At 51.8% G+C, this 26,000-nt stretch overlaps 1 protein-coding gene across 1 annotated transcript in view; it reads right to left on the reverse strand.

Annotated features, from left to right (window-relative positions):
* Window positions 1–26,000, reverse strand: part of Tmco4 (transmembrane and coiled-coil domains 4) — a 65,211-nt gene that overhangs the window by 21,851 nt on the left and 17,360 nt on the right. Inside the window, exons 4-10 of the mRNA XM_032895488.1 lie at window positions 22,082–22,214; window positions 13,635–13,732; window positions 13,137–13,280; window positions 12,262–12,381; window positions 11,500–11,664; window positions 10,324–10,460; window positions 7,567–7,651 (exon numbers count right to left, since the gene is read on the reverse strand). Coding sequence (XP_032751379.1) covers window positions 7,567–7,651; window positions 10,324–10,460; window positions 11,500–11,664; window positions 12,262–12,381; window positions 13,137–13,280; window positions 13,635–13,732; window positions 22,082–22,214 — 882 coding nt within the window. The remainder of the gene's footprint in view (window positions 1–7,566; window positions 7,652–10,323; window positions 10,461–11,499; window positions 11,665–12,261; window positions 12,382–13,136; window positions 13,281–13,634; window positions 13,733–22,081; window positions 22,215–26,000) is intronic.

Here is a 26,000-nt window from a genome sequence, read left to right on the forward strand (position 1 = left end):
TTTGTGTGTAGAAAACAGGCAGAATGACCTGTCCCTTGGGTTGGGCGAGACTTGAGGAAAATATGTATTAAAGTCTAATCAGAAGAAAGAGCAGAGGTTGGACCATCCTGGGGGACTGTAGCAGCCATTCCTGTCACATACTCATTCCTAACCTTACTGTCCTCCTCTCTCTCCAGTCACCACTGCCAGTCCATCCCTTCTGATTGCCTACATACTTGACATAGTCTAGAGCCAAGTGTATCAAGGCAGCCCTCACTTTGGCTGGGATTTGCCTGGTCCCACTCGCAGTCTCTCAGACCCAAGGCTGGGCACTGGCTCTCATGCCCTGGATACTACAGGAGAGCTGGTGGCTGGGCTTCTAAGCTCCTGGGACTACCTGATGAGGCTCTCCCCAAAGGGTCTCAGGACTTGCTTTGTTTGGGCTTCCTATAAGGGTTTCCCACAGCTTCCAAGCTGGAAGGACTGTTCTGTGAGGGAAATCTCGAGAAGGAAATTCTCATTTTGCAGACAGGGAAACTGAGGCTCAGGCCTGTGATGTCTGAATGAGAATGGCCCTCATAGGCTCATCTATTTGAATGCTTAGTTAGCAGAGAGTGGAACTGTTTGAGAAGGATTAGAGGCATTAGGAGGTGTGGTCTTGTTGGAGGAAGCGTGTCACTAGAGGTTTTGAAAGCCCAGTGTCATTGTCTGCTGCCTGTAAATCAGGATGTGACACTCCCAGCTATGGTCCCAGAGCCATGCCTGCCTGCCTCCTACCATGGTGATGATGGACTAACCTGAAGCTGTAAGTAAGCCACCAATGAAGTGCTTCCTTTTGTAAGAGTTGCCTTGGTCATGGCATTTCCTCACACTATAGAACAGTAACTAAAGCAGGGCTCATATTGTCTTGACTGACCCCTTAGCTGAGAATTCATGGCCGAGGCCAGAATCCCACTGAGGTCTTCTGGCTGCTGGTTTCTAGGGTGGGTTCAGGAAACAGAGCCTGTCTGGAGTGTTGTTTTTTTGGAACTCTGAGACACTAGAGTAGGTGTAAGACTAAGACAGTTCCGACGGGGCTGGCTCTGGGTGACTCTGGTATTTACAGACACAGATCATTACTCGCTCTGAGGGGACTCCAGAAAACAATGGGTGGATTCCAATACACTACAGTAAATCCTTCCTCCACTGCTCAGATCATGGTAGCTTGCCTGGGATTAGGAGAGGGTCCCTCTGTGTGCAGATTAATGGTGCTAGATAATCAGGGCTGCCTGAAACCAGCCAGGCCACCGTGAGGGGAGAGTTTTCTCTGCCACGTGTCCCAGCTACATCACAGGCCCTAATGTAACCAGTCAAATGATGCTAGACCGAAACCTTCCATATCCTGGGCCAAAACTGTCTTTCCTCCTGAGAAGTTGACGGCCTCGGGGATTTTGTCACACTGACTGAAAGCTATGTGGCAGCACATGACATAACCTCACCGTGGCCATGCCATGCTCCATGCAGTTATGGGTTAACTGCAGCTCGGGGAGCGAGCTGGCAGGGCTGTGTGTCCTAACTCACACTACAAGTTCATGCCCCAGAGCTGACGTACTTGCCTGTAGGCCAGGAGCACCACAGTGGGCAGAGCCGTGCAGCCCCTCCCCTAATGACACAGATACCCCAGATCCTGACTCTGCCACTGCTGGGCATGGGCTAGGCCTGAGCATGAGCGTGATTGTTTGTGAGTACGTGGAGAGCCTTGTTCTCACTCATTCTGCTTTGTGGGGTGGGTCAAAGCAGTTTAGCAAAGAAAGACCCTGCTTTTGTCCCTACAGGGTCATCACGGAGGCTGGACATGCAGGCTGGACTCTGGGCACTTGGGATCCTCAGTTCCCTTCCTCAGTGCGTGGTGTTTTACTTTTGAGGGTCTTTGAATTATGTTCTGGCAAAAAGGGGGGTGGGGGCACAGCGGAAGTCCAAGCAACTCTCAGATCTAGCAGGAGAGATGTCCCTACTGCTAGGCATCTCCAAGGAGTCTGGTAGTGTCACCTTCTGGGTAGCGACATGCACAGAGGGACCCTCCTCTGTTCTGAGGAGTAACCCTGAGAATACTGACTGGAAGCCTGAACACAGCAGCTGTATCCCTTGGAGTAAGTCACAGCCAAGCTGACAGATGGGCCCCAGAGGCATTCTCAACCAAGGAGAAGGTGAGGGGACATCTCGAAGGAGTTGGGTCTCACCTTTTATTATTGAATTCTGAGAAATGAAGTCAGATCCTAGCGGCAGACACCCTACTCACTGAGCTATCCCACTGGCCCTGTGCCCAGGTGGCTCTGAGGTCCTAGGTCACAGATACTCATGGGCCTGTAAGGCAGCTATACAAAGAAGCAAGTGCAGGGGCGGGCCCCTGGGGAGAGTGGAGAGTAGGGGCGGGTCCCTGGGGAGGGTGGAGAGTAGGGGGGGGTCGTTGGGGAGGGTGGAGAATAGGGGCGGGCCGCTGGGGAGGGTGGAGAGAGGGGCGGGGTCCCTGGGGGGAGGGTGGAGAGAGGGGCGGGTCCCTGGGGAGGGTGGAGAGTAGGGGTGGGTCGCTGGGGAGGGTGGAGAATAGGGGGGGGTCGATGGGGGGGGTGGAGAGGGGGGCGGGTCCCTGGGGAGAGTGGGAGAGGGGGCGGGTCCCTGGGGAGGGTGGAGAGGGGGGGTCCCTGGGGAGGGTGGAGAGTAGGGGGCGGGTCCCTGGGGAGGGTGGAGAGTAGGGGGTGGGTCGCTGGGGAGGGTGGAGAATAGGGGGCGGGTCGCTGGGGAGGGTGGAGAGTAGGGGGCGGGTCCCTGGGGAGGGTGGAGAGTAGGGGGCGGGTCCCTGGGGAGGGTGGAGAGGAGCCTGGAGTAGCCTGGTGTTGTGGATGCCGCACAGCCTGTCAGGCTGCCTGCCCTGCCCCCTGCTGGCCTGTGATCTGGCTCCTCAGGCTCCTCGCTAATCAGAGTTCTCTCACAGGCTGCTGATTGCACAGGCTACTGTATGTGGAGAGTTCAGCTCTTCTAGGGACGGGAAATACAGTTAACGTAAGGGTGATCGCTGCTACTATTGGAGGAGAACCTTCCAGGTGGAACAAGGCCTACACTCAGGGGAGCTGTGAGAAGCAGAGCTGGGAGAGCACTGAGAGGCTACACAGGTTGTCTGGGAACAGCGAGTGTGGCTGCAGCTCCACAGAGGGGGTGGCGGGTGGTAGAGAGGATGCTGGAAGGGCCTTGGGTGTCACTGAGAGAAGTCTACACCTTGTGCAGAGAGCAGTGGAGGCCCCTGGGCTCTGGGGAGTTTCTGTGTGTGTACAGATGTGGGGTCGAGCATACACATACCGGCTGCCCAGGGCCCGCCCCTCCCACAATCCATCTGTGGGATTGACTCAACTGATCATTTGCTCCATGACTCAGAGACTTCAGGGTTCCAAACAGTCAGCCCCAGATCCACCCGCCTCCCGCACGTCAGCTTCTCCCTCCATGCCTCGTCAGGCTTCTGTAGGCCGTGGAAACCCCAGGCTGTCCCTTCCACCTTTGTCTGTGCTGATGACAACCCCAGACGACCTCTCTTCAAGCCCCCACCGCACGATGCATGCTATCGTCTGGAGTCTCTGTCCCCTCTCTCCAGCACTGCAGTTATGAGGATGTCACTGGCTCGGCACTAAGATCCTTGTGGATGAACGTCTCTCTCACAGTCTCTCATCTGAGAAGCAGAGAGAGCACCACTACATTCACCCCCAGGGGATGCTGTGCCGGTGGCTGGAATGCTCACACAAGCTCAGAACATGGTCGTTGCCAGCTCACACACGGGTGACCTTGCTTGCGTCCCTCACCCTAAGTCAAGCCTGTGCTGAGCACCCCAACATGCTAGGCAGTAGGGTGACAGTCAGGTACGGGCCAGGCCCCAGCCATCGGGAGTTCAGGTCCATCATGGGGCTAGGACTTTTGGAAGCTCAAGGACATGGACAATAAGGTGTCCCGTATACATAGCATTTCCATCTGTTCCTGTGCCCTGCACAATCTCATGTTAGAGCGCACAGATAGAATTAGGTCTTTGCCGAGGACACGTGTGAGACCCAGCTACTTCCGCGGTTGTGATCACATTTTAATCCCTTAACCACCCTTTGGGGTAAATATACAAAGTCCTATCTTAGCTGAAGACTCAGAGGCACAGAGAGACTAGGTAAGTAGCCTACAGTCCCATGCCGGTCTGCAAAAGAGCCAAGTGTGCTTGCTTTCTTACAGGTAGATCAGAAAAGGCAGGAAAGAGAGGAAGTTGTTCTGGCACCATTACTAACCAAACTGTGTGCAAAGCCATCCAAGGACCGCACCCTGGCCCACCTCAGAGAAGCCACTTGCTCCTCCCCCCTCAACCCCCTCCAGCTTCAACACAGGAGCTGCTGAGGGCTCATTCCCAGGGACCATGTTAAATGGTGACAGAACCTCATGGGCCCAGCAGGGGAACCAAATTGGAAGCCTGACTCGCATTAGCCCGATGGTTCTCAACCTGTGGGTCGTGACCCCCCAGCGGTTTAGAGTCGAGTATCCGATATCCACATTACAGTTCATAACAGTAGCAAACACACAGCTGTGACGTAGCAATGAAATAATGTTATGGTTGGGGGTCACCACATTGTGAGCGTCTGTAGTAAAGGGTGGCAGCATTAGGAAGGTTGAGAACCACTGCGTTAGATAGAAGGATCTGAAGGTAACACGTAATTTATACCATCTGGAAGCAGAGGCTGCCCTTCTTTTTGTCTTCATGAGGAACTGCTTCTATTGATAAGACCGTGTCATTCGAGGTAATGAGCCAGGTGCAGGGTTTGAGCACAGGGTGGGGAAAGGACAACCGTACAAAGATGGCGGTGTTCCAAAGGCCTCCTGAGGAGCAGCCTCAGACAGCAGCAAGGAGCCTGGGTGGCCGGCAGCCAGCATCAACAGACAGATACATGGTAAGGCCGGGGGACTGCAACGGGGTTGTAACTGTGACAGGTGCGTGACAGCACAGTGGGGGTGAGAGCGTGTTGGCCTGCAGGGAATCATGGGAAGTGGTCAGGCTGGGCCATCTCAAGCCCAGTGTTTGGAGATGTGGTTTTCCCAGCAGTCTCTAAGAACAGACCGGATGCTGGGGTCTGGCATACATGAGGAGGGAGGTCTTAGGTGTGTCTGCCTGTTTGCCTGGTGTGGGCACCCTAGGGAGCTACCAGAAACAGAGCACATCCTAGGTGACCACTGCCCTTGCCACCTTCCAAGGACAAATATGAACAGAAATGACCTCAATCTAGCCAGCAGCTGGCAGTGAGGCCCATGTCAGCCAATAGACCACAGCCAGCTCCTGGCTCCTGGGCGTATTTGTGCTGCACCCCTCTGAGTCTAGGGCTGCTTGTTTTACCACTGCAACCAGAGCTGGCTGCTCCACGCCTTGCCTCTTTAACTTATATGTTTTCATATCGACAACTTCACCCCTTGATGATCTCCCCTGCCTTCTCCTAAGAGACGGGCAGTGCCGCGGTTGTGTGTATAGAGCAGCAATAGAGAACTCAGCATTTTGAAGTTTCTGGGACTCAAAAGTGTCATGGCAGGAGAGGGGGAGGTTGGCAAAGCTCTGAGGAAAGGGAGACGCTGGTTCTCTGGGGGTTCACCCAGCTGTCTAGAGCATCCAGGATGGGCTACCCGAGTCAGATGGATTGAACCTGTCTGACTGTCTGTCTGTCTGTGGTACCCAAGAGGGGGAAGAATATGTACAGAAAGGCGGTCAACATCCTCCACCTTTCATCTAATTTTCATCCCTACTTTCTTCCTGGTTCTTGTCTGATCTCTGACCTCAGCTTCCGTTTTCCCAGCTAGCACAGCCCAGAACCAGCCAGGTCCTTTTGTATAGTGGCTGCAGATGAACCAGAGCTACTTGAAGTAGGGCCACAGTGCCTTTGCATTGCTTGTACTGGCAAGATAAAACCAGGGGAAGAAAGGTCACTGCAAGCTAAAAGAGATTGGGGGTTGGGTAGGAGGCGGGGCCGGGTGCTGACCTTCTTGTGGCCAGCGCTGAGAGTGGCATAGCCACATTGTAACCAGAAAAATAGCCCCTACTGTCAGACTGGTGGTGGGGACGCACTTTGGCCATAAGGAACAAGATCAGACCAACGACACTCCTGATCATGGGGACTTTCCCAGGGCCCTCTGGTAATGCCAGTGTTGAAACGGTTCCTGACCTTTTCAGGTCTAGCTGACAGCGGACATCCCATCTTTCCTTGCTCTTGATGGTTAGGGAGCAATGCTTGGGCTGACTAGGGTGAGCGGTAACTGACAGGTAGAGGCTTCCCATGACATTTTTACACTGGCTGGTGTGAAGGTTAGGCAAAACACCACATAGGTATCTTGCTTGCTCCTCAGAACATGGGGTAGGGCCCTCAATTCTGTAATTGGGGAAAGTGCGGCTCAGAGTGGTGCTCAGTGAGGTCCTGGGAACAGCAGCCGCCACTCCAGCTACCCTGTACCTATCTGCTCTGCTGTGTGGGCAGGAGTTCTGTTCCAGAGCTTTCTCGTCTTTGGTGTCTTGCAGGTCTATGTGCCATCGGGGGTAGGAGGTGGGGAAGCAGCCTGTGTCCTAGCAAGAGTGACATACCCAGAGTGCTCTGCAGCTCACTCCCCAAACTGCTTCCTCCACAACAGCGTCTGCTGATTGATTTGAGCAGAGCCAGTATTGTGTCCTACTGCTCCCGCCCACCAGTGGCCCAGCCCCTACCTAGAACAGAGAATGACACAGGGCCGTACACACTTCACAGGTATCTATGGTGGGTTGAAGTTGGCCTCTCAGAAGATCTGCTTAGCTAGAATTCGTGAATATAGCCTTTCTTAGAAAAGGATCTATGCAGGTTTAATTAGAGAGCTTGCAATTGTACTGGGTCAGAATGGGCCCTGAAGCCCATGGCCCTCCCTGTTCTTGGAAGAGGAGGAACGCAGGATGTGCTGTGGAAGACAGATGCAGAGTGGAGTGAAATACCTTACAAGGATCACCAGGGAATGCCAAGAACCACCAAAGAGGGCCAAATGCAGCTACGAAAGTCACCAAGGGTTACCAATGTCTACCAAACACCTCTAAGGAATGCCAAGGGATGCTGAGGACGGCCAAGGACCACCTAAGGATACCAAGGGCCACTGAGGACCTCCAAGGACTGCCAAAGATCATTAAGGGGGACCAAGGACCAACAGGGGATGCCAACGACTTTAACGAACTGCTAACAAGGGTCAGGGTTACTAAGGACAGCCTGATTGCCCAGGGATGTCAAACCACGGGATGAGATGAGACTCCTTCTCTCTTGGTTTCCTGGTGAGTGGGGTGCTGCAGACACCATGCATTCTGTCACTCAAGATCATGCATCAGAGTGCAGGAACACTGTCATCGTGATGAGACAGCCATTCATATACCCTAGTGTATATACAGAACTAGCCTTTTCCATTTAAAACAATGCATTTGGACTGCTATTCTAAGGACTGAGAATGCACTTTGCAAAAACTTGTGACCCCAGGGCTAGAAACAGTGCCCTGGGGACCAACTTGAGAAGGGCTTTCGCGTGCGTCAATGCGTGCACGTACCTTGCTCCTGAGCCATCTCTTGCAGACAGAAGTAGATGACTCTGGCTCCCAGGCTGAATCCAATCAAGGTGACAGGCCTCCGGCCCTGAGGGGGAACAGGACAAAGGCTTTTGGAGAGGTTATAGCAAATTTAAGCATGTCAGTCCTTGCCTGGACTACAAACTGGACAGCACATGCCTGTGTGCACATTTCGGTTCCCACACTCTGAAGTGTCAATCAGTGGTGTCGGGGCCCTTGTGTAAGCAGGAGTTAGCAGCTCAGGCTTGGCTTCTCAAGAGCGGGCGGGGGGGGGGGTTTGGGGATTTAGCTCAGTGGTAGAGCACTTGCCTAGCAAGCGCAAGGCCCTGGGTTCAGTCCCCAGCTCGAAAAAAAAAAAAAAAAAAAAAAGGAAAAGAGCAGGTGGTCTCTGGCTGAGCTAATTTCCTTTCATCTCAAACCATCATTGGCCGTGGCTCTTCTTCCCAGGACACAGAATAAGTCTTTTTTTTTTTTTTTTTTTTTTTCGGAGCTGGGGACCGAACCCAGGGCCTTGCGCTTCCTAGGCAAGCGCTCTACCACTGAGCTAAATCCCCAACCCCTCAGAATAAGTCAATTACAAGGACTCCCCCGTCGGACTCATCTGCCTGTGGCTAAGGGTGGTGGTGATGTGGGGGTCTCCTCTGGGGATGCAGAGATTAGACACAAGATGCCATGTGATGAGTAGGAAGGTGTGGGGTGGGGGCTTGATTTTTCTGGAGAGGAAGGCTCTAAATGATAAGATAGTGATCAGGGATCCTGGAGAAAAGTCCAGGCATTTTGGGATGTGCTGAAGAAAAAGGAGACTGCCTGGAGAACAGGGTCCAGCTCCACCCAGGAGGGAAAGGAGCAGGCAGCATAAATGTTGGTAGCATAAATGCCAAAGGGAAACCTCTTTGTCCTGAGCCTTTCTCGGCACAGAGAGGAGCTGCTGGTTCATAGCTAAGGGTGTTTCCAGGGTGGGAGTCCTAGCCAGGTGGCCGAAGACTAGGGACAGCCACAACTTCCAGGGCTGCCTTTTATTTCTATGTTCCAACCCCGAAAGTCTGGAATGTGCATGGAATGTTGGGGGATTCACTCAGACACAGAGAAACAGGTGTATGGCACAAAGTGCCACAGGATTGAAGGAGGCGGGGCTCCCAGAAGACAGTGTGGTTATTTGAATGAGAATGGCCCTCAGAGGCTCATATATTCAAATGCTTGGGCCCAGCTGGTGGAACTGTTTGGGAAGGATTAGGAGGTGTGGCCCTGTTGGAGGAGGTGTGTCACTGGGGTGGACTTTGAGGTTTCAAAAGCCCACAGCATTCCCAGTTAGCACTGTCTGTCTCATGCTTGTGGATTGAGATGTGAGCCCTTAGCTACTGCTCCAGGGTTACGCCTGCCTGCCTAGCCCTCTGGAACTGCGGGCTTCAAATTAAACACTTTCTTTTATGTTTTCTTGGTCACGGTATGTTTCCCTGTCACAGCAATAGAAAAGTAATTAAGACAGAGTAATGGCTTCTACTGGGGTGTATGTGTACATCCTAGGTCCTGGAATCTGTGAATGTTACCTGCTGTCCAGGACAGGGAATTTGCAGATGCCTAGGGAAGAATCTCAGCTAGGCCTAGTGCTCATGCCTGTGACCCCAGCACACAGGAAGCTGCACCTAGATGACGGCTGGGAGTTCAGGGAAGGTATGTTTCCAGTGCAGCCTGGACTATAGAGTGAGACACTGTCTCAACCAAAACAAAACAGATAAATAGGGATGCAGGAAAGAGGATTCAGCAGTCAGAGGGATGCAGGTGTCAGAGGGACGCAGGAGTCAGAGGGATGCAGTTGTCAGGGGGATGCAGTTGTCAGGGGGACGCAGGAGTCAGGCAGGCAGTATGGAGGAGGAGCACAGAGGCCTGTGGGTGCTCCAGACACCACTGGCTTTGAAGTTGGAGAATGGTCCTTCAGCAGAGGAGGACATAGGCCTCTGGGAGGGAGAAAAGGCTGGGAAACAGATGCCTCTTTGTAGTCTCCACAAGGAAGGCAGCCTGAAGAGGCATGTCCGACTTTTACTCTCCAATTGTGAGGAGAGGATGTTACCTCACGCTTGTGTGTGAGGTGAGGATGCTACCAATCATCACCCTTCTTGGTCACTGATACCCAGACTGCAACATGGGAGACGATAAAGTTCACCTTGCTTAGCCAAAGCCACTTCGGTCTTTGCCTCTTATCCAGATCTGCCAGAGGGCTACTCTGGTTTTCCTTTTCATTTTGGGAGGAGAAGATACGGGGATTGGCTGGTGTTAGCAGTTTCCCAGGCAACATTCCCGTGTTGGCAGAAACTGCTGGCTCTCTCCGTAGCGATGTTCCCCTTTGTCCGCAGTAATTGAATTTCAGCTGGCTGCTTACCCTTTCAGAATAAAGACTGAATTTCCCGGCTTTTGGGGCAGTGAAATGTGGTCTTGTGACCAGTCTCTAGCCAAGGAGAGGGCAACTGAGAGGCTGCATGGCACCTGCTTTTGCTTCTCAGCTCCTCTTGCCTTGTGAAGCCCAAATACTGTCACCTTGGAGCAAGACATTCAAGCCATACCAAGGGAAACTGTGGTGTGGCTGTGACTTCCCGCTCAAGGCAAGGGGCCTCTGTCCCTTGGCACACACCATCCGAGAAGACTTCCTGCTGGGGTTTCCATCAGCAGACACGGTGTATACATTAGTACATAAGCTTGCCCATCTGCCTTCCCTCCCACCCCCACCCCGCCATTCCTGGGTACCTGTTGCCTCGAGAGAAGGATGTGTGCTAGGTGCTTGCCAACCTCAGCAGACCGGTGGAGACACACCCCCCAGGGGTTGTCGATGACATTGGCGACGCTGAGGAGGGAGGCCGGCAAGGTTAGAGCAGCCACGATACCTGAGGAGATGGGAGCCCACAGATGAGGCGGGGGAGCCTTGCTAGGGCAGTGTGGCTGACAGATGCTCTAATAAATGTGGGCGGGGTCTGTAAAGCCAGGAATCCTAAAGGTTTCCTAGTGACAGACTCTAACGAGCTAACTGGGAGACTTGATGCACAAACTACATCTCTTTCCCAAGCACACGCCATTATGAGATTCCAAAGACAGCCCTGTCCAGCCATTCATCTGGTGTCTTAGAGCCACCACCCTGCCCAACTCGAGTGACTTGTTTATTTAGGGCAAAGAGACAGTAGCTGGGGGACTTGGGCTAGCCTTGGGTATGAGACCACCTCTGCCGCATCTCTTCCACTGGTACGGGCCACTTTGGTGTTCCTGACAGACACATGGGGCAGAGCCAAGCCATTCAGGTTGCCTTAGGCTGCCCTGAGCCAGGGACCGTTAACTAACCCTTAGCACAGGCCCAGTTGAGATAAACCAACACCAGCCCAGCCTCTCCTGAGCTGTTAGAATAGAGGATTATCACACCATGAGTTTGGGGGTGACTTGTCATGCTGCAGTAGCCAATGGATACACCATATGAATAGCTGCTGCCTTGTCTCTCGGCACAAAAGTCACAAACTTTTCACAGACAAAGCTGAGGCAGGAGAATTCCAAGTTTAAGGTCTACCTAGGCTACAGAGTGGGTTCAAGGTCAGCCTGGGTAAATTAATGGAACCCTGCCTTGAGATTAAAAAAAAAACCCCACAAATGTATTTAAATTTAAAAATTGTTTAAATAACAGTAAAAACATTCTAATTTAAGATCGAGATTGATGCAACCATGTGTCTTGTCTTTAAATGGACTATAAAACTTTGACTTTTTTTCCTTTGCCATCCAGAATAAAAAGCACACAAAAAAGGCAGATTCAGTGCTGGAGACGACCCTAGGTTTGTCTGCACCCTCTGTCTCTAGCACAGAGCCAGGCTACCTTGGATTACAAACATGCAAGGATTTGGAACCATGGTGTCACATCACGGCTACTCAGTGAGGGGTGCTTACCAGAGAGCACGGTGTACTTGAGAGCCTCCTGGGCCACCATGTTAGCGAGGCCACTGAGGATGGTCTCCAGGGCATTGCCCAACTCCATCAGGTACTTGGCCTCCCAGGCCAGGCAGTACTGCTCCTGGCTGCGGGCTAGGGCCATCCATGGGGCGTTAAATGTGCCTGAAGAGAACACAGATAGGTGTAGGCAGCATCCTCTACTGGCTGTGGCAGAGGGTACCCCAGTCACAAAAGATTATTACATGGATGGATGGATGGATGGATGGATGGGTGGGTGGATGGGTAGATGGATGGGTGGGTGGATGGATGGTTGGGTAGATGGTTGGGTGGGTGGATGGATGGATGGATAGATGGATGGATGAGTGGATGGATGGATAGATGGATGGATGGATGGATGGATGAGTGGATGGATGGATGGATGGATGGTTGGGTAAATGGATGGATGGATGGATGGATGGATGGTTGAGTGGGGGAATGGATGGATGGGTGGGTGGGTGGATGGATGGTTGGGTGGGTGGATGGATGGATGAATAGTTGGGTGGATGGATCGATGGGTGAATTCTTATCTGGATAATGGGTGGTTGAGTGCACAGGAGGATGGATAAAAGATGGCCTCTCACCTCTCTTGGTCTACTCCCTCTGTGTGAAATGAGCCTCCCATTCCCACACCTTAGAGATACATGGAATAAACTAGCCTGGGGTCCAACCAACAGAGGCAACCCAGTTCCCATCTGAGACCCTCTCCACCCAGATGCTCACGGTATCTGCCGGACCCGAGCCAGCCCGTGATGGCGATGGTGATATGTAGCTGCTTGCCTTCCGTCAGAGGCAGGAACATGAATTCCTCAATGGCCCCAACTCGCTTCTTCATCTTGTATCCTAAGGACGTAGACACAAGCAAGCGCGTTTATGTATTCACACATCGAGTCTATGTGCTCTGCTCCTGGACAAATGCATTTCATCTGTGAACTCTGAGATGGCTACTACTGTTGTCCCTGATTACAGAGTAGGAAGACACTGCCCAAGGCCACTAGAGCCACAGGACAGGGTCTGATCTGAGGCTCTGAATCATTGCCCTTCCTGCATTTCCTGCTGGGCCTTAACCCTTGCTGCGGCTGATACCAATGGTGATTCCTGGCAGCATTCCACGTGCCCGTGTGCAACTGGGGGCCACCGGCACAGGCGAGGCTGGAGAGCCAAGGCAAGGACACGAGGAAATGTCATGCCTCCGAGGGACGGTATCTGGGTGCTTCCTGGGTGACAGCAATAGACTGGGCTGGACTCTTTCGCCACAGCAAGTACTCACGGGAAAAACTAGTTTTCCAAACTTTGCCCTGACCCTGGCTGTGCTGACTGCAAGTCCAGCAGTTTCTGAGGTTTGCTGCAAGTCTGGTTTGCCTGGGACTCAGAAGGGGCAAAGCCACATTTCCTACCCCCAGCCTCTAGCCCCAAGAAGCCATCTGGGGTATCCTTTTGGGCTGAGTCAAGCTGGATAAAATCTTTTCCAAGGCCTTGCTCCTTTTTTTTTCCCCCGGAGCTGGGGACCGAACCCAGGGCCTTGCGCTTCCTAGGCAAGCGCTCTACCACTGAGCTAAATCCCCAACCCCTAAGGCCTTGCTCCTTTTTAGCCTTACCTGTCAGGCCAGCTCCGGCTGCACCAAACAGTGAGGTCATAACAGCGATGCCAGCCACGGAGCCCAAGGCGGCTGCCCCAGCGCTGCCTATGATTGTCGCAGCTCCCGCGGCAACAAGGGGGGCAGCCAGGCCCCCTGTCACACCTGCAGGGTAAGAACATGCAGTCAGGACATGGCTTAATGGGTTCTTTCCCCATGTGTTGCCTTTTACAGAGCTTCCAGCAATGCCTTTAAATTATTATTATTATTATTATTATTATTTTAACTTTTAATGAGGGTGGCCTGAGACTCTCTAGGCAGCAAAGGATGACTTTGAACTCACGATCCTTCTGCCTCTGTCTCCTAGTGCTGGGATTCCAGGCATGCACCACCATGCACTGGCAGCTTCTATCCGTTTTAGTGAGCATATTTAATACTGGCTTGGGTCCCGTCACATGCTGGGGCTATCTACCCACAGATACACAGACCAGGAGTCATCCCCCTGCAGTGGGGCCTCACCAATCACTGTCCCGCCTCCAACTGTGGCCAGGCCAATCAGGAGATAGCGCTTCCACTTCCGCCGTTTTTCTTTTCTCTTCCGGGACTCCTCTGCAGTCCTGGAGGGAAGAGGCAGGTCTATGGCTAGCTATGGGCCAGGATCCCTTAAATCCTCCCACTTCACCAACCCCTAACCCGGAGATCAGTGGTAGGCAGGTGCTGGGCCCATCAGTGCCTGGGGGAAATCTCGGTGAATGGAGCACACTACTTACCTAGCAGATCCATCCTAATGGGTGCAATTTAAATAATGAAAAGACAATAATAATAATAGTAATAGTAATAATAATAATAATAATAATAATAATAATAATAATAATAATAAAATAAAACAACAGCGGTGAAAGAGGCAAAGACTAGCTTTCACAGAACAGAAGGACCCAGGATGAATACAGAATGTATCCTCATCTCGCCAAGGGATTCCACTTCCCCTGAGGGTTTGGAAATCTGTTTCCTCCAGAGCAATTATCTGTCCCATGGGCTAGAGAAACATCTGTATGGGAGAGCCCCTTGTGGAAACAGTTGAGTTGGTCCAGACTGGCAACACAGATGCTGTAAATCCAGCCAAGAGTAATAAGAGGGTGATCTGCAGGGAGAATGGTTGGGGTTCTTATAATTTATATTTTTAGCTCTTTCAGAGGGGGGTCTCATGGCCCAGGCAGGCCTTTAATTCTCTGTGTAGCTGAGGATAACCTCGAACTTAGGATGCTCCTGCCTCTGTTTTCCAAGCGCTGGAATTACAGACGTGCACCAGCAGGCCTAGTTTATGTGGTTCAGACAGGGAGCCCAGCGCTTTGAGACTGCTCTGTGAGCACACCGTGGACCGAGCAGCCATCACCAGCCCCTTTGAGCACGGCCGTCTCAACGCTCAGTCAAGATGCTCAGCTTTGCTGATGGATCTCCAGCCTGGGCTGCTCGAAGGTGATCAGAGACAAGAAGGGAGGTGGAGGGTGGGTGGAGAGGCCATTACGAGAGAACTCTGAACTGAAGCTGGAATTTGGACAACTGAACGTGGCCCAATCATAAATGACGAGAAACAGTTAATATTTAGTGAGCGCTTCCTCTACTCCAGCCTCCACGCTGCATACTTTGTCAAGAAGCAGTTTATCTCACTCCCACAGTCCGGATGCTTTAAGAGATAACAGTGGGATAGCCGGGCAATGGTGGTACGCACCTTTAATCCCAGGACTCTGAAAGGCAGAAGTAGGTGGATCTCTGAGCTCGAGCTTGGTCTACAGAGTGAGTTCCAGGACAGCCAGGGTGGTTACAGAGAGGAAACCTTATCCTCACACCCCAAAAGAGATAATAGTGGTTATTCCTCTGTGTGTGTGTGTGTGTGTGTGTGTGTGTGTGTGTAGGTTTGAGAACATCACATGGGGGTCAGCTATCTCCTGCCACCACGTAGGTCCTAGTGATAGAGCTTGAGGCCCTCAGCCTTGGCACAAGCACCTTTATTTGCTGCTCCACCTTAGTAGTCCAGACAATTTGCTTTGTGAAGATGAAGCTTACCCTATTTAGCCAACAAGCGCACTGCAAACGGACAAATGCACTGCCCCCCTCCCCCAGTCCGGAGTCTGCACATCTGTGGGCTGAAACTCCCCACTCCATCCATGCCCAACCAACATGCCCATATCCCTCCTCATGAGGGGAACCAAGATATAGATTTGCCTCGGGCACCAAGGAGCGGGCTTCTCACCAGTGCCAGCTCTCCTCTCCTGTGAGGCCTGTGTGGAAAGCAGCCCTTCTCGGCTGCCTCCCTGCACGGAACCAGAAATCTATGGTAAGGATCTGTGCGGGCATTGAACCCGGTGCTGGCTTCCATGATAGACGGTACCCATAACCGTTAGGAGGAAGGTGAGTGGTGACTAGGAGTGAGGGGGTCTGGTGTCAGGATCTAAACTGTGGGATTCCACAGTTGCCCCTCAGTGTTGACTCTAGGTGTCCCACAGGGCACCGGAATCCACAGCGGCTCGAGCCCCTTACACGTGCACTCATTTGCATATTAGCGTCTCGTATGTGCTTGAGTTCTTCAGAGATATTTAGATTTCATATCTCTCAAACGACGTAGCAATGGCAGGTGTCACTGTATTTATTCCGATTGGGTAAAATGACAAGAGAAATAAAGTACACTCAGTACAAAATTAAAAAAAAAATAATTGTTTTAGGCTAGGCTTCATAGAACCTACCTAATCCTCAGTACCGAGAATGTGGAGGCTGGAGAATCAGAGGATTAACCTTGTACTGCCTTCACACTCTCTCTCTCTCTCTCTCTCTCTCTCTCTCTCTCTATATATATATATATATATATACACACACACACACACACATATATATACACATATGTATACACACACACACACACACTCTGTAGACCGTCTTGAGTTATATACGCCTTGTTTCAAAAGTACATTAAAAAAAAAAATCGAACAAAAATCTTTCACGGTTGTTGACTTTTGTGCACTCCTAGGCTGCCAGCTGCCGGTCAGCTTTCCTCAGTGAAACACGGCATCGGGGTGGGGGCACGCCACTGGCATTTCTAGAATCGTTAAAAGCCAGTGCAGGAGGCTGACAGGTCTCCGTTGCTTTAACCGGAGACCGCCAGCATTCCAGACAGGCACCGACCCATCAGCTTAGAGCCCCAAACCAGGTCAACATGGACAAAATCCACAACCGATCTTCAGAGGATGCAAAAGCAAGGAATACACCCTCGGTGCTGCAAGCCATGGAGATTTGGGGACTATCCGTTACAAAATCTCCCTACCTTAGGGACAGAGCCACTCACTGAGCCTGTGACTCTGTAGAGGTTACAGTCTGAACCTTTTCATGTAAGCACCCTGGGGGTTAGGGGTGTGTGTGTGTGTGTGTGTGTGTTGGCTTGTATGAGATGATCGGGCCAAAGGGGACTACCTAATTGTCACCATTCAATATGTTTGTTGGTGTCAGGTGTCTCACTGCTGTGACCACTTCTTTCTACACAGAGGCAGTGATATACTCTGACCTTTAATGGCTTTGACCCTCATTAATCACCATCCATCAGTTCAAGCAGGAGGCTGGCTTCTCAACAGAAGGCTCAAGTGAAGCATTCTCTTGGCTGACCACACACAGTGGGGTGGCTGTCCGCACACAGTGGGACCCAGCAGGGTGCCTCAGAGTCAGTGGCACACCTTCCCAGGACAGACAAGGGCCGGGGAGCAGCTGGAAGCTGAGGGAAGGGGCCCAGGGGCCCAGTGCTGTCGCTCACCCATTCCTGGCTCTCCACCTCTGCAGTTTGCCCTGGGCCTGGGTGGTATTCCGGGCAGGTTTCTTCTTTTGGGTAGGAGTACATACATGTTCAGGAGCATGTGCACATTGAGTGAGTGTGCCAGCCAGAGGTTGACTTCAGGTATATCCCACAATTGCTCGTCATCTTGTTTTGGGAGTGAGGATCTCTCTGCCAAATTCACTGATTCAGCTCACTGATTCAGCTACCCTAGCTGCCTAGAGAGTCTCAAGGACCTGTCTGTCTCCACCCAATCCCCTCTCCGAACACTGGGGCTGTAGGCTCGTGCCATGGCATCTGGAGATTTCACACGGGAACTGGGGATCCGATGCAGATCTTCAAGTTTGCATAGCAAACACTTCCTTCACCCACTGAGACATCTCCCCAGCCCCAGGACATATTTTTACAAAAGAACCAATAACTCCAGGAACTAAATGCTACTTTGTTTCACTTAGGAAAAACAGAGCGGACACAGAGAAAACACACCAGTAGAGTACAGGCCAGTCGCTACCCAGTAAGAAACATGCGGAACCAGGAACATACAGAACCAGAGAACGATTGGGAACCAGAGAATGAATGGGAAGTGGTAGCAATCATCTGAGTTCAAGGCCAGGCTGGTCTACATGGCAAGTGCCAGGCCAGGCAGGGCTACATAGTGAGACCTTGTCTCAAGTAAACGGATAAACAAAGTGTTTGTAATTACTGTGAATGTCTTTTTGTAGAACCTATTAAGAGTTCCAAGTTAGTGGCAGTGGCATGACCTGGCATTGAAGCTAGCTTATCAGAGAGGTTCTGCAGAGACCACACACACACACGAGGCACTCTGACCCCTGGCAGTTTGTTTTTGACTGGAAAAGGTGGGGTTTTTCTTTCTTTTAAAAAAGCTGTGTGTGTGTGTGTGTGTGTGTGTGTGTGTGTCTGCATGTGGTTTATCACATGAATGCAGTGCCAGTGGAGGCCAGAAGAGGGCGACAGAGCTCACGGAACTGGAATTAAGCTGGTTGGGTTCTGGGAACTGAAGAGCAGCCAGTGCTCTTACCACTGAGCCATCTCTCCAACCGCCTTTGTTTGTTTGCTTGTTTGTTTTTTTAATGAAATAAGTGTTTTCTTTTTTCAAGTTTTATTACATTTTTTACTGCATGTCTATATGCATGTATGTCCATTAATGTGTGTACATGTGTATGTCTGTTTCTGTAAGTAGATATAAGTGGAGCCCAGAGGATAACGTGTGTGAATCAGGTCTCCTGTTCACCCGGGTCCCAGGGATCAAACTCAGGGTGTGAGCCACGAGCACTCTGCCTGCTGAGCCATCTTGCCAGCCCTAAAGGAGGTGTTTTCCTTAAAAGTTACTTAGCAGAGACCCTCTGTCTGACAGTCACGCGCATGGCCTATTGATTTCCGTATGTGCACCCATCTTAACAACCGCCTTCCTTGTAAGCGGTTATTTCCTTTCCTTATCTTTGCTGATAATCACAGTATTTCATCCTTGCAATTGTTTCAGTAGTCTGGTTGAATTTCAACATGGAGAGCCCGAGAGGAGACGTCCACTCTGAGTCACAGCTGGAGTGCTTCCTTCCTTTTCCTTGGACGTTGAAATTCTGGGAACTCCAAATCTAAATGATGGCTTTATTCCTGCCCTGGACTTTGCTATCTGATTAGACACACTGGCAGCCCATACCTTCAGTCGTGGGCCACACGCGCTTTCTAGAATAGGAGGCGAGATGGCGGCCATGTCAGTCAAGGGCAGACCCCCATGCCGGCTTCAAAAATAGCTCAAGAAGAGGAGGATGCCAACATTGTTCAGTGTGGAGCCACCAATCTAAGGGACTCAAAGGCATCTGCTGTCCCGTGGGAGCGCGTGTTCTCTCTAGTCCCCTCCCCTCTACCTGTTTCCAGTGGAACCCAAGCCCCCCCCCCCCGCACATGCGCGGTAAGCGCTCTAGCGCCACACTCGCTGGCCCTTAGCTTAGCTCCGGCTTCAGTGAGAGAGACCCTGTTTCAAGGAAAGAAGGTGAGCTGTGATAGAGAAGGACCCCCAACGTCCGTGTCTGTCCTCGTGTGCATGTGTGAGAGTGACTTACAGGCAACTAGATGTGCGCCCTACCCCCAGCCCACCCTGAGAGCTTTTCCTAGTTAAAGCCGGAAGGAGGGAATCTGGGGTTTCAAATTGGGCCTCAAGAGGTCGACACAGAAGCCTGGTGGTGGTGGCTCATGCCTTTAATCTCAGCACCTGGGAGGCAGAGGCAGGTGGATTTCTGGGAGTTTGACTCCAGCCTGGTCTACATAGTAAGGACAGCCAGAACTATAGAGTGAGACCCTGTCTTGAACACCTCCCCCCCACACCAAAAAAGGGGGGGAGGGGATAAACGCACAAGCTTAGGCTGGACATGGTGATTGAATTAGAAAGCCAAGGAGCAGCTATGGACCTGGGCCAGCTGACTCCCCACAGAGATGGTATGGGAGTCAGGTGGGGCAGCCCCCTGGTGCAGGAAGCACTTGGTGGGAGTCAGACAATGGCCACGTTCCTCTAGGGAGTTATGAAATCCTGCCTTGTCTCAGCCGAGGGTCACTGAGGTTGGCTGCATAGCAGGCACTGTACCAAGCAAGCACTGTACCAAGCTTTTGATGTGAGGTAATTTAATCCTCCTACAGCCGTCTGATGTAAAACTTCCACTAACCCCACGCCCGGGCTGAAGGGACCTAGGCACAGAGAGGTAAGGTCAGTTAACAGAAAGGAGGAGGCTGGGGTGACATTCAGGTGAGGACCAGGCACACTGGGTGACATGCCACATTCTAAATCCCACCTACAAAGAAGCATCGCAAATGGGCCTCATAAAAGGCCTCAGCATTAAAAGGGATTTCTATACAGACTGGTCCTCATATCCAGAGAAGGCAAGGACTCTGCTTGAGGCCACAGCAGGATCAGTAGAGAGCCTGGTCTGCAGAGTTACCTTCCTTTAGTTTCAGATCCCTCTAGAAAATAGAGTTCTCCACAGTCCCTCAAACTCCACACTCAGATATCATGATAGCGTAACAGTAACCCCACTGCCAACCAACAGACTAAGAGCTGCATGGGCCCCCTCACTGCCAGCTTCCTTTTAGCCCCCAACAGGAAACCTAGGCAAAAGGTCTTTACTGTTATCCCCATTTCACAGGTAAGGAAACCGAGGCCCAGAGAACATCAATGACTTTCTCAAGATCGTAAAGCTGGGGGAGCTTGGAGCTGGGCTGTGTTGGAACTTCTGGTGTTCATCTTCTCTGACCCTGAGACCGATGGAGTCAGAACAGACCCCTCTGGATCACGCACTCCTGTCTGATTTCAGGATCCTCAGGCACCAACTGGGAGGTCTGTCCAACTCAAGGCCTTCGAGGCTGACATGTTTTCAACATAGTTGAAGAGCTAGGTGGCAGTCCTCGTGATTAAGGCCATGGGTTCAGGTCTGCCTGTTTGCTGCCTGGCATAGTTCTGGGCATCAACAAAGATATTCTCTCTCTCTCTCTCTCTCTCTCTCTCTCTCTCTCTCTCTCTCTCTCTCTGTGTGTGTGTGTGTGTGCGTGTGTGTGTGTGTTTGAAGACCAGGGGCTGACAGCAGTTGTCTTCTTCAATAACTCTCCATTTGTTTTTTTGAGACAGGGTCTCACTAAACCTGGGGCTCACTCAGTGACCAGCCCCAGGAACAGTCCTGTATCTACCCACCCATTGCTAAGGGTACAGGGGCTCACTGCTGTGCCCAACTTATACATGGGTGCTAGAGGCCCACATGCAGGTTCTCTCTCGCACTTGCATAGAAAACTCTCCATTGATTGAGCCATCTTCCCACCTTCCCCTTAGGTTCTTTCAACAAACTGCCAGAGTGTGTGGGGGTGCATGCTTTCAATCCCAGCACTCAGGAGGCAGAGGCAGGTGGATCTCTGAGTTGGAGGCCAGCCTGTTCTACAGAGCAAGTTCCAGAACGGACCAGGGCTACATGAAGAGACCCTAACTTCAAGAGTTCTGACTTTGAACTGTGCTTCAGAGTCCTGTCTCCCACTGGGTAGAACTGCTAGACCTTGGCTTCTCAGAGACAGCCACAGGGGATGAAGGGAAGCCCAAGCTGGGTAGTGTGCCCGGTGCCTGGTGCTTGGTGCCTGGTGCTTGGTGCCTGTGCTGGGCAAGTGTGCCTGATACCTGGTGCCTGGTGCTTGGTGCCTGTGCTGGGCAAGTGTGCCTGACACCCAGAGCCTGGTGCCTGTTGCAGCAGGTCAGAATCAAGATGGGGCTGGAGTTGATTTATGATACTGGGATTAGATGACGCCCAGCGCTGGGCTCTGGCCAAGTCACAAGGATGATTTTCTTTTCCACATTCTTAATGTGTATATAAGTGACGGCAGTGTGAGTGTGTGTGCGTGCATGCGTGCGTATGGGTCAGAGGACAAGTTCTGTTTGGCATTTCTCAGACACCATCCGCTATTTCTTACTTTTAATTTTGAGGCAGAGTCTCTCAGTGGCCTGAAAACTCAGGCTGTCTAACCAGCAAGTCCCAGGGATCCACCTGTCTCTGCCTCCTGAGTGCTGGGGTTACAAGGGTGCACCACTGTAACCCCAGCACTGGGGTTACAGGATCAGCCATAGGTCCAGTGCTTCCACAGTGAGCGCTTTGCTGACTGAGCACATCTCCCCATATCCGTCACGTCCCTGACCACACATGGCATGGGGGCTTATATGGGAAGGGGAAGGTTCCCATCCATCAAGCCTTGCCACATGCCAGCCTGGGTTGAGTATTTTCTGTTGTGATCACGATCTTTTCTCTAATGGCCCTGGATGGGGACTATCCTTATAGCCCTTTGGTATCAGGGAAGCTGTAGTTAGTTACAGCATCATAAGGGCTGGAGGTGGAGCCAAGTTTTCAGGACCATTGGATGGTGGGGCACCACTGGCTGGTGGTCACACATCCAGTGTCTTTAACGAGCTTCTCTTCTTGCAACCGTAGCCAAGCCCAGAGAGGGTGGCATGTGCTTTGCTGAGGTCACACGGTTGAGTCAGGGCTACTGGGACTCTGCCTAATGCTCCTTCTACCTCACCGGATGGCTTCTACATGGGAAGGGGGCCTGAGATGGGCAAAGATCCCGAGAGTGGAATTCGGGCTTCTGCCAGGGGCTGGCGGGTTCTTACTCAGACTCCTCCTCTTTGGCGTCCTTCAGGCTCTCCAGGAACACCTCTTCGAGAATATCAAGCTCCTCCATGGGCACCTGGAGCAGGGAGGTCACGTGACAAACGAGGACTCTGGCTCGGGCATCGTAGTGCCCTGTAAAGGAAACAGAACGTCCAGAGTCAGCTCAGGTTTTAAGTCAGTGATGCTAACAGGGGTGCCGACGGCAAACCCTAAACATGGAAGCAAACATAATGGCCCCAGGGAAGCCAGCCTCAGGGTGAATCTTGGCAGTCCCTACTGTCCTCAGGATTGTCCCCTGACCCAAGCACACCAGGTCACACATCCCTGTGTGCCTGTGATCCTCCGAGTAGACCACTCCCACTTTCTATCCTAGTGGCCCAGGGTCATGTGATCCTCTGTCTGTCTGTTTTTGTTTTCCAGACAGGGTTTCTCTGCTTAGCTCTGACTGTCCTGGAATTCACTCTATAGAACAGGCTGGCCTCAAATCGGGAGATCTGCCTGCCTCTGCCTGAGCCCAAGGCATGGACCACCATGGTCCAGCTTCATCCTCTGATTCTTAGATAACAAATATCAGTGTCCCAGAGCAGGGCTTCAGAATGCTAAAAGCTCTATTCATCTGTCTTTGTTGCTGCAATAAACTGCTGGGCATAATCTTTTTTAAAAAAAATAATTAATTGTGTGTGTGTGCAGGCCACAAGTCAAGTTTCCCCCATCCATTTCCGGCTTGTCTTTTGAGACAGGGTCTCTCCTTGAACCTGAACCTGGCCAGTTTGGGTAGTCTGACCATCAGGTTCCAGCGATGCTCTCCTTCCTGCCTCCCCAGTGCTGGAATTAGAAGTACGCCACTGAGCATGGCTTTTATGAATGCTGAGCACTGACCTCACTCAAGTCCTCAGTCTTATATGGGAAGCAGTTTAGAGACCGCACCATCTCCCGGGCACCAGGTTCTCATGCACACACCTGCTCCTGGCTGCATAGAAGGTTTGAGATGTATCCCAGGCTGGCTTTGAACTCACTAAGTAGTCCAAGCCAGCTTTGACCTTCCAGTTCTTCTACTTCATTTAACTGTCAAACCCAACTCCTTCCCCAGGTTCTAGAGGCTGCCCACAGTCCTTGGCTCTTGGCTCCTTGGTTCTTAGCCACATGACTCAAACCAACTTCCCTCCCCACCTCCGTCCCCCCATTCATACACACACACACACACACACACACACACACACACACACATATATATGAATTGATTTATATATATTCATTCATATATATATTCATTCAGTATATATATGTATATATATGTGTGTGTATATATATACACACACACACACATGAATGAATGGATATACTGTAGCTGTCTTCAGACACACCAGAAGAGGGCATCAGATCCCATTACAGACGGTTGTGAGCCACCATGTGGTTGCTGGGAATTGAACTCAGGACCTCTGGAAGTGCAGCCAGTGCTCTTAACCGCTAAGCCATTTCTCCGGCCCCAACCTCTGCTTCCTACTGGGTTTCCTTTCTCCCTCTTCCAGGACCCCGGGACTCCATCATGCATCCAGATGGTCTAGACCCACCTCCCCATCTCATGATGCTTCACCTGGACACCGCTCCAATGCCTCCTTGTCACATGGGCAGCAGAGTAGGCGTCCCACAGAGCGTCCCACAGAACTGAGGGACAGTACCTCTGAGGGGCCCAGAGTCCATCACGCTTTGAACCTTTGTTTTCCCTCAAGATAAGGCTTGGTCTACACTTTATGGCTAGACCCTCTCCAGACCACACCCTGTGCTGGGGCCTGTGGTCCTGCATACGGCCTCTCTTGGCGTTCCTCTGAGCGACTGGCTTGCCTGTGTCAGACTAGATGACAGACTGACTCATCCGAATGTCCTATCCCAGCACCTGCCTCCAGTGGGCTGCAGCGTAAGAGCTTAACATCGGATTTTATTATTATTTTTTTGGCAGAGAGAAAGTTACACGACTTGGCATTCACCTGCTCTACAGTCTCATGGGCCTGTGGAGACGACACAAGTTGTCAGAAAAGCAGGTCTCTGTTCCTGCTGCCCATCTGTGTTGTTCGAGGATCGTGGTAGGGATGAGGATTCCAGCTGGGGACATGACTCAGTGGCAGAGCTGGCCTAACGTACACTGGGATCCATGCTTAGCAACACACACACACACACACACACACACACACACACACACACACACACACACCAGTTCCTGCCTTGACTGGTGGGGGTGGGGGAAAGGGGTCCTCAGAGCCGGCAGACACCTGTGTTATGATGGCAGCTGCCTACGTGCCCAGAGACAGACAAGCATGGGGGTCACTGGGTTAACGCAGACAAAGGCACTCCTTTTTCTTTGAAGGGAAGCTTGTGACTCCCAAGTGATAATCAGGCTGGGGAGAAGGGTTTGCCACGGTGATTAATGGGTGGCGATCGTAATTAGCTGGTAATAATACTCCCAGGTCAAGGCTGCAGTGATTCAGGCTGCTACGTGCATCAATGATTAATACTCAGGGGTAGTATCAGGCGCAGGGCTCCTTCCTGTAGCCTTTGGGGAGGGTCATTTCCAAGACTGTGGGGGCGGGGCTACGGGACTGGGAGCAGAGCTTCTGTTGGGGCAGAAGGGTGGGCCCTGAGTCCTGGGCTATCTCAGATATTTTGGAGCGGGTTTTCCTGCCAGCCTCTCTGGTGACCAATTCACTCGTAAGAAGTGGCCCAGCCGTGCATCCACTTTGAGACTCAGGCCAAGCTGCTAGGCACTGGTCTAGGGCAGTGGTTTTCAACCTGTAGGTGGCAACCCCCCGGGGATCAAAACAGTAGCAAAATTACAGTTAGGAAGTAGCAACAAAAATAATTTTATGATTGGGGGTCACCACACCATGAGGAACCGTATTAAAGGGTCGCAGCATTAGGAAGACTAAGAACAACTGTTTTAGAGTCTTCTGATTCTCCCAGCCCAACATACAGGCCATCAGTTAAGACCAGAGCTGCTTCTAAGAAGGGCACTGGTTCTTAGCTTGGTTTGAGCCCTTTGCTCTGCCTCCTCTGTTGCTACCACCTGGCATGGGTGTGGCCATTGTTCTCTGACCTCCAATCACCTTGCTGGTCCCTCCTCTTTCATTATGGTTTCATGTACTCCATTGGCCCCATGGTAGCCAGAGAGATCCATTAGACCCTTCTGTCAGATCATTTTCCAGCTCAGCTTGAAACTCCAACAGCTCCCGATGTCTTTAGAATAAACCCAACACATCTGGCGAAGGCCTGCCATGGCGTCTCCATTCTCAGACCACTGCCTGCTTCTGCTACAGGCTAAATGCATGCATGCTGACCGCAGAGCCTCACACTTGCTGCTCGACATCTGGAAAACCCCTCTGCCAGTGCTGCTGGGCCGGCCCGTGCCCACCAGTGAAGCGTCAACTTAAAACACCAACTCCCCGGAGAAGTCATTGTCTCTTCACCTCGGTCACTCTGTTTCCCAAAGGGCAGAGCTATCAGCCCGCTCCTGGCTGTCTCTTCATACCTGTGCTTAGTAGGTGCACCCACGGACAGACCACATTCCTCCTGACCTACTAGGTTCTCTGCTGGGTCCACCGCCCTACACGGTGCAAAAGATCTTTGCCATTTCTCCGTGAGATAACTGTTTTCAGGAACTCAGTCTTTCCTTTCCAGGAGACATGGGGGGCGGGGGCGGGGGGACAGAGAGGATAACTTGCTAAGCTCCTCCCCCAAACCTTTATTATAAGCGGAGTCCTGACGATGCTTAGAACATTCTCTGAGGTTCATGCTTAGCTCAGTGCTTCTCATAGCTCACCTCCTTGGGGAAATGCTTGTGGATGCCACACCACGGCCTCTGTTCTCTCGGGAAGTTTCAGAGCTGGGAATGGAGTGCAGTTGGCAGAGCACCTGCCTAGCACGCAG

This window comes from Rattus rattus, chromosome 1, assembly GCF_011064425.1.
Source record: "Rattus rattus isolate New Zealand chromosome 1, Rrattus_CSIRO_v1, whole genome shotgun sequence".
NCBI lineage: Eukaryota > Metazoa > Chordata > Mammalia > Rodentia > Muridae > Rattus > Rattus rattus.